At 45.3% G+C, this 14,566-nt stretch overlaps 1 protein-coding gene across 1 annotated transcript in view; it reads left to right on the top strand.

Annotated features, from left to right (window-relative positions):
- Positions 1-14,566, top strand: part of Tbc1d22a (TBC1 domain family member 22A) — a 300,861-nt gene that overhangs the window by 78,831 nt on the left and 207,464 nt on the right. Inside the window, exon 5 of the mRNA XM_041672324.1 lies at positions 6,500-6,570. Coding sequence (XP_041528258.1) covers positions 6,500-6,570 — 71 coding nt within the window. The remainder of the gene's footprint in view (positions 1-6,499; positions 6,571-14,566) is intronic.

Raw genomic sequence — 14,566 nt, 5'->3', positions numbered from 1 at the left:
GTAGATGTCTTTCTTCATGCTTGGTTCTGTGGGTGACCTTGTTAGATCCACAGCCATCCAAGCATTGAGGCTAATGGCATCCAGGATGAACTGGTATAGTAGGTTAGTAGGTTAGTACTAGCTAGACTCTAGTACTTTTGTCATTGCCTTTATTGTAGTTATGATTAATCTGAGCCCCATAGTGGAGTTTTAGAACTGTTCCTGGAACTAAAGGAGCCATGCCATGTACTTTTCTGTGATGTGAGATGTTTCAGCACTGTGGTGGGTTTTCAGGCTTGTCCCCTGCTTCCTGCCCCTCCTGACCCCCTCTCCGCCCCTTTGCATCAGTTTCCTGGGCCAAGTAATGACCAGTCTCCCCTGGAAAGCTTTTCCTAGGCCATAGCTGCTTTTCCCTGGACACTGTGTGTCCACTTCTCCCCACCAGGTCCCAGTTTCACCTGAGCCTGCCTGAGGGATGTCTGCTTTAGGGGTTACCCAGAAACCTGCTACAGTTCATCCTGGGGTACCGCTAACTTCAGTGACAGAAATTCTTTGAGAATGTTAGCAATCTGTGGCTATAACACCCTAAACATGCTGATCTCATCTGAAAATCTTAGCAAACTGACTTTTGCTTAACCCTAGGGTATAAGTGCTGAAGGATTGGCTTCTGTGTTGCAGACAGAACACTAGGCCAGTGTGTGGGCAGCCATGCTTGGATGGGCATTAGTGTGTGCTGAGCTGTGGCACCAGGGTCTGACTTTCCAGTTGCTCTGGGTGCAGTTGAAACAGTTCCCAGGCTACCATGTAGGTAGGGAAAGTTAAATTAATCTGCTGACATCTTACTGCATTGAGAAATTGGGAATGAGAGTTTGGGAGGTTGAGGCAGAAGACCAGGAGTCCAGTGCTGGAGAGGAGGAAGCCAGTGTGAGGAAAAGAACACAGGTACCTGCAGAGGACACCTCAGGGTCCCTGGTCTAAGCAGAGAGTCCAGAGCTGTAGGGAACTGAGTGTTGGAGAGAGGGAATACAGAGCCTAGTCAGGAGCCTGTGCCTCCAGCCCTCTGGAGGAGGAGATCATGCTGACTGGCACAGACCTGGTGCTATTATTACACAGGCATTGATTGATACCAGCACATTAAGTATTCAGCACGGTAACCAGCATGCAGTGAGACATGAACATGTGACTCACAGGCAGATGAAAAGCCAGGGATTAGAAGAAACAGACTCCCAAGTCAACAATGAAACATTGATGCACCCAGTAAGAGGTGGGTAGATGTCAGCGCCTCACAGAAGATTCAGAAGTGGCCCCAACATGAGAGTCTGCACAGCGCTCAGGGTGATCAGTCATCACAGGACTGATTAACTCACAGCAGATGCTGGTTAACACTCCTGTAACGGCTCAAATGGAAAATCTTGACCAGGATGTTCAGACTCTGGAACTTTGGTCTATTGTTGGGGGATATGCAATACAGTACAGCACCTTAGAGAACCTTCTTAGGGAAAACTGCTTCCTGGAGAGGGGGCAGGTGCTCAGGACACTGCCCTACGGAGTTAGGTTGTCTCCATAGAGGAGGGAAGTGAGTGGTGATGGACACTGTTAGGAGTTGTAGATCTGACAGGACTTGGCTGGGCCTGGATAGCTGCAGTTTGCCTCACACACGGCTGGTGTGAATGTAAATTAATACAGCCCCTGTGGATCAGTATGGAAATTCCTCTAAAAATTAAAAGTGGAACTAGCATGTTGCCCAGCCATCCCTGAGTATGAACCTGAAGGCATCTACATCAGCTTACCACAGATAACTGCAAGTCCATGTCCACTGTAGCCCTGTTCACAGTACCTTAGATGCCCATTGATGAATGATACAGAAAACTTAGGATGAACCCACAGTGGAGTCTGATCAGCGTGAATGTTTTTAAGAAAGGGCAATTTGGGAGAAGATAAGGGAGACCAGCAGGGAGGGGGCAAGGTCAGAAGAGGGCAGTGTAGGAGTACTGTGGTCAAGACCATGAAATACTTACATGAGAACATAAAAACATACCATGTTGTGTAGTGAATGTGTGTTAATTGTAAAAGGCTGGGGATGAAGGTGCCTGAGCTGCAGAATCTTGCTATTCTGCAGAGACTGGTGGGGCTTCTCTATAATGGGAGTCTTCTACTGGCCTGACTAGTGCCCCAGCCCTCCCAACACCAGCTGTGGTGTGCTCTGTTCTGTCCTTCACATCTGCCTAGGTGGGCTTATTCCGTGTCCACACAAACAGGGATCTGGTCTTCCTGGTGGCAGTTTTGTGTTTCTCGGTGCAGAGTCCCGTCTCTACCAATGGACACATTGCTTGCTCCTGGTGGTTTGCTCATAGCACTCTCTGCTATGAAGTCCTCGGGCATAGCCCTTACTTGGTTTTGGAAACAAAACCATAGGCTTCCTCAGTAAAGTGGCTGTTCAGAGGTTTTAAAAAAATCGGATCCAGTAAAAATTACCCCAGTCTGAACTCACAGCAAACTGTCAGAGAGCAGCTCTGTGCCCAGTCTTTCAGTATTGGGTGTCATGGTTCATTTACAATTTAGTCCAACCTTATTTTAGGGGATTTCTTATTTAAATGTGTAGTGCATTGGTCACATCACAGATTTTCTACCTTGCTTTTATGTAGCCACTGCCATGTGTTGTGGGAGTCTTCATGTTTTCTGTGGGCAGCTCGCCTTTTAACTTGTGTATGTGCTCTTTATGTATGAGTAGTGTGAGACTTTTTATACACTGCACGAAACTGTCAAGCCTGCCACCCGCTGTTGGAATAATTGACTTCTTTACACTGTATAGTTACATCCCAACTTGTATACTTAGTTTATTAATCTTTTCAATTGTAGTTTCTGAGAGTCATGTTTTGGAGGGCCTTTCCCCATACAGCACAGCAGAAGATTCTGTTTTCGTCTTGTGCTTTAGTCTTTCCTTTTACACACAGAGACTGCCAGGCTGCCCTCATTCAGATTTGTTATCATTCAGACTTAGTTTTCTGGTAAGACACAGTCTCATCTAGAAACGGGGGCAGGGTTGTGTGAATGTTGTTTTATCGTCTTATCACATCTCGGTGTTCATGTTTTCGCAGGTTTGATTTGAACCATTTTTCCTGCCTTGCAGGTCTCTTCCCTTTGTCTCTCACAGAAGGCCCTATCTTCATGTCTATAATTCTGTCATAGATGACGTTAACTATTGCTGCAAATCTCTTCACAAGCTTTAGTTTTTAAGAAGATTTTATTTTAAAAGACTTATTTTTATTATTTTAAATTATGTGTTGGTATCTGTCTGCATGTGTGTTTGCGCATGTGAGTGCTGGTGGCCAGAGGGACCAGAGGCATCAGATTCTCTGGAGCTGAAGTTCCAGATGGTTGTGAGCCACTTGATGTGAATACTGGGAAATGAACTTGACTCCTCTGGAGGAGCAATAGTAACCGCTGAGCAATCTCTCTAGCGCCACATTCTTTATTTTATTTATTGTATGGTGTATGGTATGCATGTCTTGCATGTCTGTGCACATGTGCATAGAGGCCAGAGGGCGATGTCATATTTTTTTCCTCAAAGGCTCAGGCTCAGGGATCCTCCTGGCCAGCATGCTGGGAATCCAGTGCATGCTACTATATAGGTACATGGGTGGTTGGATTGGAATTCGGGTCCTGAGACTTGCGTGGCAATCACTTTATAGATAGCCATCTCCTAGCCCCACATTATTCTTTTTGAGAGTTTTATTGGCTCTCTTAGAGCCTTGCTCTTCTAGATGAGCTTGCAAATTTTTTGGATATATCCAGCAGAGCCCATTGCAATTTTAATTCTCTTTGTGTTAAAATTACCTTTTTTTTTTTTTTTTTGGTGACAATTGATACTATTTTTCAGTCTGAAGCCCACTTATCTATCCAACCTGGTTTGACTTGTCTTGTTCTTATTTAGCATCTCTCTCTCTCTCTGGTTTTTGCTTTTCTTTCTTGCTGCCCTGTAGGCTGAGCTTCCTCAGTCTCCTTGTGTCCACTCTTGGTCCTGCAGCCTGTTTTCCATACAAGGTCAGGCTCGCATGAGCTGATGTGGTTTAGAATACTACTCTTGTTGACGCAACTTTTGTCAGTTGTCCTGTTCTCTAAGGAACCGGCCTGATTTCCGGATGTAACATTCCCCATTTAGTTTTGTAGCTCTTCTAGGCCTTTCTTTTGAGTGGTTATGGCTTGATGTTTGCTTTGGCTGGGAGGTGAGCCCTTCCCAGTGCTGGGCATGGAGGCCACATTTGCTCTTGCTCTTGGCCATGATTTCTTTACCTCTGGCTGCCTGCCTAGCCCAGAGGAACTATACCTTAAACCTTGCTGAACATGGTACCTCTCTCTCTCCATGCTCATCTCTGAGGGAAGCCTGCCAGTTAGTTTCCTCACCTGGCCTTCACAGTTTTTAGGCTCACACTCTTCGCAGTTTTTACTTCCCTATTACACAGGGAAAAGCTATTGGTTCAGGCAAGTTTGTGCACTGCCCATCCTGCTTAGTATGGACCCGCATCTCCTGCCTGGTTCTTGCTTTCTCTTCTCTAGTTGGCTGTAGGCTGCGCTGGTTGGTGCTTATAATGATCCTTAGTCTCATGTCTAACTAGCACACTGTCAGAGAGAGAAAGACGGTTGCTCCCAAGGATTTCCCAAGAGTGAGACTTTCTTGGCGTTTGAGCCGTTGTGCTATTCTCCCAGTGTCTAAGATGGAACCCCAGCTCCATTGCACATTGACCATGGGGAGGGGGCTTAGCTCTGCTTCATCTGAGTGGGGTCTGCTTGAGTGGCTCACCACACCTTAGCATTTCATTGTTGCTCTCGGGAATTACGACGGGTACTTTGCTCAGGTGGCATTCTGCTAGGGAGGGAAAGTATGTTTGGGACATCTGTCATCACAGAGTGTGGCTCTCTCCCAGTAGTACCTTCTTCACACCCATCCCTGCACCCTTGGGTGAATCTGGTGATAAATGTTATTCTTCAGATACATTACTGTGTTTGTGCCTGTTAAGACTTTCTTTGGGATCTCTGTCTATATTTATAAGTAGTATTTGACTGTGCTACAAAGTCTTTAAGAATAGGAGTTAATACAGTGAAAAGAACCTGGTATTAAAGGGCAAGTTACTTAACCTCTGTGAAACCAGTTCTCATGCGTGGACAGGGCTCATAGGCCTGATTAATCCAAGCTGCTTTGAGGAGCCAGCGAGACAATGTATGCAAAGCTCCTTTTAAACACTGCGCTTTGACAAAACGAGAACTTTATCTCACCCTGTATATTCACGATTCCTGACTTGGAACTTTTTTATTTATTTATTTATTTAATGTGGAGATGGGGTCAGAGAACATTAACCAAGTGTGTTTTCTCAGTGCTTTCTTCATAAACCTCAGCCAGAGACCAGCGCTGCAAGGAGGGAGAGATACTGTGAGCCTGGTTAGCAAACACGGTTATCGGCATTCAGATATTAGGCCCCTGTTCTTCATGGCATCCATGGGGAGATGGGGGAGATTTGATGTTTTCTGAGGCCTTTGTGAATGCAGGTTATTGCTGTTGCAGTCACCCAATTACTATCTACTTATTTTACTTAGACTTTAGTAATTGGAAAAAGATTAGATGTCAGGACTTTGCATTTTGTTGATTATATTACCAAAGTCTTCTCTGTAATCACTTCTCTTATTCCTGGTATTAATCATGAGCTCTGAGCTGTTGGAAGAGTCTAATAGTAGATTCTAATGGAAGCAAAGGAAGCAATTGGCTTTGTCTTGCTGGAGCTGGAGTGCATGGATGTCCCTGCGTACCTACATGAGCCCACTAGCCACTCAGGAGATCAGAGACAGAACCAGGGCCCACTGTCCTTCCCTACTGTGTCATATACTCACTGCCTTGGCTGCAGGCCCCTCTCTCTTTGGTTAGTCCTTCTCTGGTTCTGCTCCTTGGTGGTATTTGTAAAGACATCCAGGTCTTGTGCTTGTCCACTGTGAAGCCCTCTTATCCTAGCTGTGTATCGTGTGGCTCACCTTTGTCAATGCTGTGTAAAGACAAATTCACCTCCCAGAAACCAGTGCTGAGAAGACATCTTGAATGGGCATTAAGAAGCAGCGAGTGGGATGGAGTGGGAGGGAGAAGAGAGTCAGCTAAGTTTTCCAAATGGAGACTTAGCTTTGTGAGTTCAAGGGGACACATAGATAGTGGGAGGGGAGGAAGCTGGTACCCTGGATGCTACTGCTTCAGGGAGGAAGGGCCTCCCTGTCCCAAGGTGGCATCAGAGATACTTGGCTGCCTTTGATAGACATGTCTTATCTAAGACACACAAAGACAGACAATGCTCTGTTTTGCTTTAATAGAGTGGTAACTCATTGAGGACAGTCACTCTCTGAAATGCTTATACTTTAGGCTTACTTTGGTTCCATTTGTAGGGCTCCCTGCCCCCCAGGGACACTGATGGGATATGGTATGATGCTTTAGAGCCACTTGTGACCTTGATTTTCTCTGTTCTGTTTTTTTTTCTTCCAATAGAGGAATTACGGAAGCTGAGTTGGTCTGGAATCCCAAAGCCAGTTCGTCCAATCACATGGAAGCTTCTCTCAGTAAGTCTGTATGTCAGTGGTCAGCCTAGCCATGTCCTCCTGCATGTACTGTGACTTGGTACCTGGCTGGAGGAGCATGGCTTGCTGGCCAACTTGCCTGTCTTGGCTGCATAATGACATAGGACTTTGCTGTGGCTGAAATGGCATTGTCTAGTTTTTGTTTAATTTCAAGGTTGGTTTGGCAAGTCTGGCAGAAAGTGAGGACAAGCAACAGCTCGTGACAGCTGTATTAGTTCACTCCAACTTCCACCAGTAAAGAATCACTGTATGCGGACTTGTGACTTAGGATCTTAGAGCACAGAAGAACACACAGCTCAGAGAAAATGGGTATGTGTAAGCAAAGAAGTCTTGGTAATGCTGTTATTGAATAAGAACAAGAGGAGGAGAACAAAGAGAAAGAGGAGAAAGAACAAGAAGAGAAGAAAGAGGAAGAAGAGAGGAAAGAAGATGAGGAGGAAGAGGAAGAAGGAGGAAGGACAGGAAAAGGAAGAGGACAAGGAGGTATGGGGCAGGAGATTTTGGAAATAGTCTTTGTGATGGAGAGTAGGTGCCAGTGCCCAGATCCAAGCTGCCAATCCAAATGTCCTTCTGGAAAAGTTCAGTGGTTGTCAATGGCTGTTTTCATGCCCTCACCTAATTAACCCTGGCTTAAGATTGGAAGCGAGCATACTTTATTGGCCGTTTTCTTCTCTTTTACTTTTGTTTTAATTTTTGAAGATCAGTCATGGGGAACTCTAGGCCCCTACTCTAAATTGAGTCTGACTTTCAGTGTTTAAGAGACTTTTGTGCTAATGAGTCACAATAAATTTTCAGGTTATCACCTTGTAATCCTAAATGCAGATGCAGCTCTGAACAGCAAATATTTATTGATTAAATATCTCTTGCAATTAAGGCTAGACCCGCTGTGTTCCCTTGTACTCTCTCTTGTGGTTTTTAAGTGTTTATAACCACATTTCTAAATGCCCTGTAAGAGAGGTTATACACTCGTGATTGGTTTGTAGGAGGCTATGATGTAAATGCCTGGAAGACCCCATGTCATGGTCTTGTGTTCATCAAGCATGGACTGGTCTAGGTGAAAAGTTTCATGAGAGGCTCTTGCTCCTGCTCTTTCCTTCACTTCTGCTCCTGTGCAAGTCATAGCCGCACTTCCTTGAACTGCCTAACTGCATAGTGGTTGCCGTATCAATAATACAGAGCATCAGAGGAACAACAGGGGTTGGGGTAGGGTGAGTGGTGGGCAGCTCCACCCTGTTGGTGTCGACCTGGGAGTAGGTACATAGGAGTGCTGGCAGTGTAAACCAAAGAAAACCTGTAGGGACCTGCCTAGAAACAGTAAAGGCTATAGAGACTCTGGGGTGGCTTGAAAGAAAATAGCTCTCAAAGGGAGTGGCATTATTGGGAGGTGTGGCCTTGTTGGAGGAAGTGTGTCACTGTGGGAGTGGGCTTTGAAGTCTGTTTTGCTCAAGCTTCTCTCAGTATGACTGTTCAGTTGACTTCCTGTTGTCTGCAAGCTGAGGCTCTCAGCTTCAGCACCATGTCTGCCTGCACACCACTATGTTCCCCACCATGATGATAATGAATTGAACCTCTGAAACTGTAAGTGAGTCTCCTCAATTTAATGTTTTCCTTATTCATGATGTCTCTTCTTCATAGCAATGAAAACCCTAACTAAGACAGACCCAGATGCCTCTAGGAAGAGGTCAGGGGCTCAAACATGCAGCGGGATAAGTCCAGCACAGTTTGGCATAGTATACCTGTGAGGTATTCAGGGCTTGAGTGTCAGCCAAGAGGAGGGTTGGGATGCCTCCTTATAATTCCACTCTCTTCAAGAGCTATTTTCCTTCAAGCCACCCCAGAGTCTCTATAGCCTTTACTGTTTCTAGGCAGGTCCTCGGGTTGGTTTTGAAAGGGGGAGGCTTTACTCTGTGTTTCTAAGACATCACAAGTGCACAAGGAGGGCAGGAGAGCTAGGGCAGGAGGGCTAGACCTGAATTGACACATGAGAAGGTAAATGCCAGCTTAGTGAGCAGAACTATGCTTTGCCAAGGGGTAGTTTCAGGGGAGTATAAATAGTGGAGATGCCAGGCAAGGGTCGTTGGCATGGATGCATGTTTATTCAGCACCTCTGGAGGATATCAGTATTACTTGGATGAGGGAGTTGGGAAGGTCATAAGGCTAACAGGTGCATTAGGGGTGTGGCAGGTTAGCATCATAGACTAGGCAAGTGCTCCCGTTAGGCCTCTGTAGGAAGTCAGGGAGGAGGGCCAGGGATCAGGAGACCATGTGTATAGTTGACACCGAGGCATCATGGCCCTTATCCTGAAGGACTTGAGCTGGGGTGTGCAGCTGTTTCTGGAAGAAGAATAACTGTAGTTGTATTATTTTACTCTTTGGGGGTCTGCCACCCAGCTTCCAGATTATCACACTGGGACTTATTCTTTCTTATGAATGCCTGGCCTTAGCTTGGCTTATTTCTAGCCAGTTTTTCTTAAATTATTCTATCTACCTTTTGTCTCAGGGCTTTTACCTTTCTCTAGTCTATATACCTTTCTTTTCTTCTTATTTCATGGCTTGCTGTGTATCTTGCTCCTGATGCCTTCTCTCCTCCTTTTCCCTCTCTTCCTTCTTTTTGTTCTTTCCTTCTGTTTATTCTCTCTGTCTGACAGTCCCACCTATCCTCTCCTGCCTCAATATTGGCCATTCAGCTCTTTATTAGAACAATCACATGTTTTGGGCAGGCAAAGTAACAGCTTCACAGAGTTAAAAATATGCAACATGTAAGAATGCATCACATCATTGCATCATTAGACAAATGCTCCACAGCATAAACAGATATAGCATGTCTTAAATTAATATTCCACAAGAAATAACCTAGAAAGTCATTGGTGAGTCCATCTAGTTATTTTCTGGAGACCAATTAAACTCTGTCTCAAGCACTGTGTTTGGTGCTGAAAAAGGTCAGGGTAAGCCTGAGACTATATCCCAGCTCTCCTAGGTTCTGCATAGCACAGAGAGAATGCTCATCCTTCTGTTACTATACAGCACAGGCCTGAGGCTGACTGCACAGAAAAGGAGCCATTTCCCTGGGACCCCGTTCTTGTGCCTCATTTGCTCCTTTATTGAATGCTTGCTGAGTGTAGGACAAGGCCTACTCAGATTTCCTTAGAAGCTGAGTTGTGTTCTCCTAGAGAATGAGCAGGTGACTGTCACCAAATAGTTCTGCACAGTGTCTGGTGGTGATGAGGTGCCTTCCAGGGCATCAGGGAAGCTGGGAGGTGTTCAAGTTGAGGCAGGGTCAGTTGGGAAGGGCTGGGAAGGAGTCAGTGGTCAAGGCTACATGTGTACGGAGGGAGTCTGGTCACTAGAGCAGGCAGAGAGACTGACTTTCCTGCAGGGCATAGACATGGTTTCTATTGCTATGAAGAGATGCCATGACCATGGTAAAGCTTAGAAAGGAAAACATTTAATAGGAGAGTTAAAGTTGGAGAGGTTTAGTCCATTATCATCATGGCAGGACATGGAAGTGCAGGCAGACATGGTACTGCAGAAGCAGCTGTCAGTACTGCATTGCTTGAGCATAGGAGATCTCAGAGCCTGCTCCCCTAGTGACACACTCCTCCAACAAGGCCATACCTACTCTGACAAGGCCACACCTCTTAATAGTGCTTCTCCCTATGGGCCAAGCATTCAAACACATGAGTCTTTGGGGGTCATACCTGTTCAAACCACCCCACACGGGCAGTGACTTTTCTGAGCATTTGAACAATCCAGGTTGGACAAAGATATCACATATGCATTGAACCTGGTATCCTGTGAGTCAGAGTGTCCATGGAGTACCTGACTGTAGACTGCAGGAGGAGGACAAGGTCAGAGGTATGGACTCCTGACCTGGTTGTGTTTCACTGTCACAGGGCAGTGCTGATGCCCAGGCTCGGTAGTACATCCAGGTTGGACCCCAATGTTATAGGGCTCAAAGCAGTGTGGAAGACAGGACCAGGATGCTCATGAAGCAGTTGGGAAGTTGGTCTCTGAAACTGCCCCAATAAGGGCAGTTGCCCAGTGGACCTGAGACACTTGAACTAGGAGACTGGCCTGGGTGGTGGGTGAGTAGGGACGAGTTCAAGATCTGGCACATAGTGACCTTTCTCCATCATGTACATGATTTGTCATTAGCACAAGTCTAGTGTTCATGGACAAGTGTTACTTTAATTAACGAGAGGAAATTCTGCTCTAGGGAAGTCTGGGTGTGTGGCTCTTGTTCTGAAGAAGTAGCAGAGTGCTGAGCCAGAGCACCCATTAAACAGCAGTGATAATATTTTACTTTTAAATTACATACAAGCATCATAGGACCTTTTTCAAAATTGATCCGGAAGAGAATCATATTTTTGGATCTTTTTTTTTAAAAAAAGTAACTATTTCAGAAAGTGAACAAAAACTAATTAAACATTGAACATTTATGCTAGAGAGTATATTGGTTAAAAATGACAATGAGGCTCCAGTATCAGTATATCTCCTTTCAGTGTGTTGCGGTCGGTTTGCATATGAACACAGTGGGAGGGAACACATTGATTTTTGTGTCACCAGGACAGTTTGGATTTAAGTATCTGCATGCATTGTTTTACATTTATGATTAGTGTTTTTATAGCATGCTAATACAGCAATTAAGTCTTCTGTAGTTCTGTCATTTAAAATTCATTGCATACTTGAATGTATTTCATTTGCATAATTTCTAGTCTTGCTTAATTATCAAGAGGCCTCCACTTGCACATGTGTTTTTTCCTGTAGGAAGGGACTGGCAGGAGAATGGGTGGGCCTTTTATGATGGCATTCTTGCCTTTTAGAATTTGTGTTTTGTTAAGTTTATATTCTGGAAACAGGAAACTTCCTGAGATTGCTCATTCTCTTCCCTAAGGATGCTGTCAGCATTTGTGTGTGGCTGTCTACATTCCCTGCCAACCATCCTAGTGACTCCACTGTCTAGGATTGCAGACGGGGCTTGGGCCCTTCACTCTGCTGTTGGATGAGGCACCAAGCCTTTCATCTGCCAGGCTCGTCTTTGGTCTTTGCCCAGCCTGGACTTACTTCCTGCACACTCCAGACTCCGTCTAGTTTTCTATCCTCTACTATCACAATCAAACCCAGCCAAGAAACTGCGCTAACTTAGTCTCTCCCCGAGACTCTAGGACAGTTTCATCCTTCCTTGGGTTGTATTGTGTCAACATCATCCATCCATCCATCCATCCATCCATCCATCCATCCATCCATCTAACATTTGCTGAGTGTTTGTTATGGGGGAACAATGTTCTAAGCCCTTGGGGGTATCTGTGAGCTGAAAGTATGTTGGGTAGGAGAAGTTGGCAGAGGTGGTTGATGGGTGATGGGCAGGGTAAGAGAGCGGTCTGGGTACTGTTTATGTATGTGGTCCTCGTGGGCCTCACTGAGAGAGGATGTTTGAGCTAGGATTTGAGAGAGGACTGTGCAGGTGTTTGGGGACATAGTCTGGTTCTGACTGTTTCAGTGCCATGTTGGGTACATTATAGACCATATAGTCAGTCCCCTTAATCCCTAGAGCGGGTTGGCATGAGTGATGGTGAGGGATGACTGCTCATAGCAGAAGCTGAGACAGCAGAGGGAGAACGGAGACCATAGAGGGTGTGGCGTTGTGAAAGGGTTGCCCCTGGCCACAGACATCTGAATGGCAGTTATCAGACTTGATCCCTAGGTGCCAGCTGGGTCAGTGTTGTAGACCTGCTTCAGCCACACAGCCCTGCTTTTCTGCGCTAAAGCAGCCAAGGAATTGGTGTGCGCTGCATACAGCTGTGTTCTTTGCAGGGTTTATTCACAGACTGGTAAGTTAAGAGTGCCTGGCCTGTGGTTGGAGCTAGTGGGTCTCAGAAGAGGAAGTAGTGAGTTCAGAGGGAGACCCTGAGGCAGGGAGGTGTGATGTGTGAGGCATGTTTAGCTGCTTAGAAGGCAGAGACTCTGTCACATTGGGAGGTAGGAACATGTGTGCTCTGACTGGGGCGGAGGCGAGGCCAGGCGGGGCCCAGGCAACCTGGGATCATATCCTGAGTCTGAGGGGCTGTTGTAGTAAAGTGGTCTTGGGAGTTTGAGTGACTGTTATGGTAAAGTGGTCTGTTCTGGTCTCTGAAGCCTTAATGCAGAGATAAGTGTTACCAGGCCAGAGAGTGGAGGAGATGGGCATGTATCTCTTGCATGGGCAGCTCTCTGCACTCTGGTTTCTCTCCAGAGTCACCTTGTTGACAGAGGACACAGGTGTTGTTGTGTGTGAGAGAAGGTCTCAGTGTGGACTGTCCCTAGACTCTCTGTGAGTTGGGGTCAGCTGGCACCTCTGATGTGGTGGGAAGGCATTAACTCGAGTCTGACCTTATATCCCTGTGGCTCTGACCATGTCCCTGAGGTTTGGCAAGTCTGTCTTCCTATCTGAAAGCAGAAACATTGACTACCTCTAAGTGGCTAGGACTAAAGTAGCCCTGAGTTGTCCTGTACATGGTGGGGCCTGTAAGCGCAGGCTGCTCATTTGTTTCTGGATGCCTAGACCTGAAATAATTGCACAGAAACTGTATTAATTGCAATACTATTTGGCAAATAGCTTAAGTGTATTTCTAGCTAGCTGCTACATCTTAAATTAACCCATTTCTCTTATTTTATATTTTACTAGAAGGCTTGTGGTTTACCCACAAGTTTCCAGCATGTCTTTCTCCTGCGGTGGCTACAGGTCTCTCTGACTCTGCCTACTCTCTTTATTTCTTTTCCAGTCTAGCTATATTCTGTTAAGCCATTGGGCAAAAGCAGCTTCTTTATTAATCAATGGCAATATAACATATTCATAGCATATAGAGGGGAATCCCATATCACCTCCCCTTTTCTGTCTAAATAAAAAGGAAAGTTTTAACTTTAACATGGCATGATTATATACAACAAAACAGCTATCAAGCAAGAATTATAGATACAATATTTATATCTTGTAGAAGGAGCTGCGGGCCGCTTTCTGCCACCCAGCTCCCAGCCACCGGCTAGCTTTACCCAAAATAATTACAAGGAAACTGTATTCTTTTAAACACTGCCTGGCCTGTTATATCTAGCCTCTTCTTGGCTAACTCTCATATCTTGATTAACCCATTTCTATTAATGTGTGTAGCACCATGAGGTGGTGGCTTACCGGGACGATCCTAACCTGCATCCATCTCGGAGAGGAGAGCTATGGCGTCTGCCTGTCTTCCCTTCTTCCCAGCATTCTGTTCTGTCTTCTCCGCCTACCTATGTTCTGACCTATCAGGCCAAGCAGTTTCTTTATTAATTAACCAATGAAAGCAACAGATAGACAGATGGCCCTCCTCCATCAATATCTACTTTATCTTTTATCATAAATAAGAAAACTATAACTATAATTACCTATTCTTCAACTCCATTAAAGACTCCAGAAGGACATAATATTACCTAAGTTAATAGTAAGTGTAGTGTCAGCAACTTCCAAAACTCTAGAATTGACAGAGACATCTTACTGCCTGGACAGTCACCCAAAGTTCTTCTGTAACCCTGGGGCACCAATCTTAAACCTATAGGGCCATAGTATCCGGCAGACTTTTCCATGAAGCAGGAAATTTCAAAGACAGTTCCACTTATATTGGTAGTTTGTCAGTCACGTTCTGTGTCCTACAAAATGTCTGGCAGTCTCTTTCATGAAGTAGGAACCCTGAAGACTGTCTTACATTCTTTAGGCAAGTCATTTTTCTGTGGATTCTGCATGTCCAATTCATATAGCATAACATCAAACAGTCCAGGCAAAAGCAGTTTCTTGCCCAAACAGCTAGCAAACTCCATAATGAGCCTCTTCAATGTCCATCATCCTCTTGAAGTAGATTGGTGCTGCCAGGAACAAATGAGTCTCATTGTCATGAAAAGTTCTAAGATCTTAAAACATTTTAAATGCCATATTTTGAAGGACTTTGAAAGATTTGAAGAATCCCTATCC

Source organism: Microtus oregoni, unplaced genomic scaffold (assembly GCF_018167655.1).
Source record: "Microtus oregoni isolate MIOR12 unplaced genomic scaffold, Mior012 000022F_ref0000154, whole genome shotgun sequence".
NCBI classification, from domain to species: domain Eukaryota; kingdom Metazoa; phylum Chordata; class Mammalia; order Rodentia; family Cricetidae; genus Microtus; species Microtus oregoni.
Note: the sequence above shows the minus strand (reverse complement) of the source record. Positions and strands in the feature narration are given on the sequence as shown.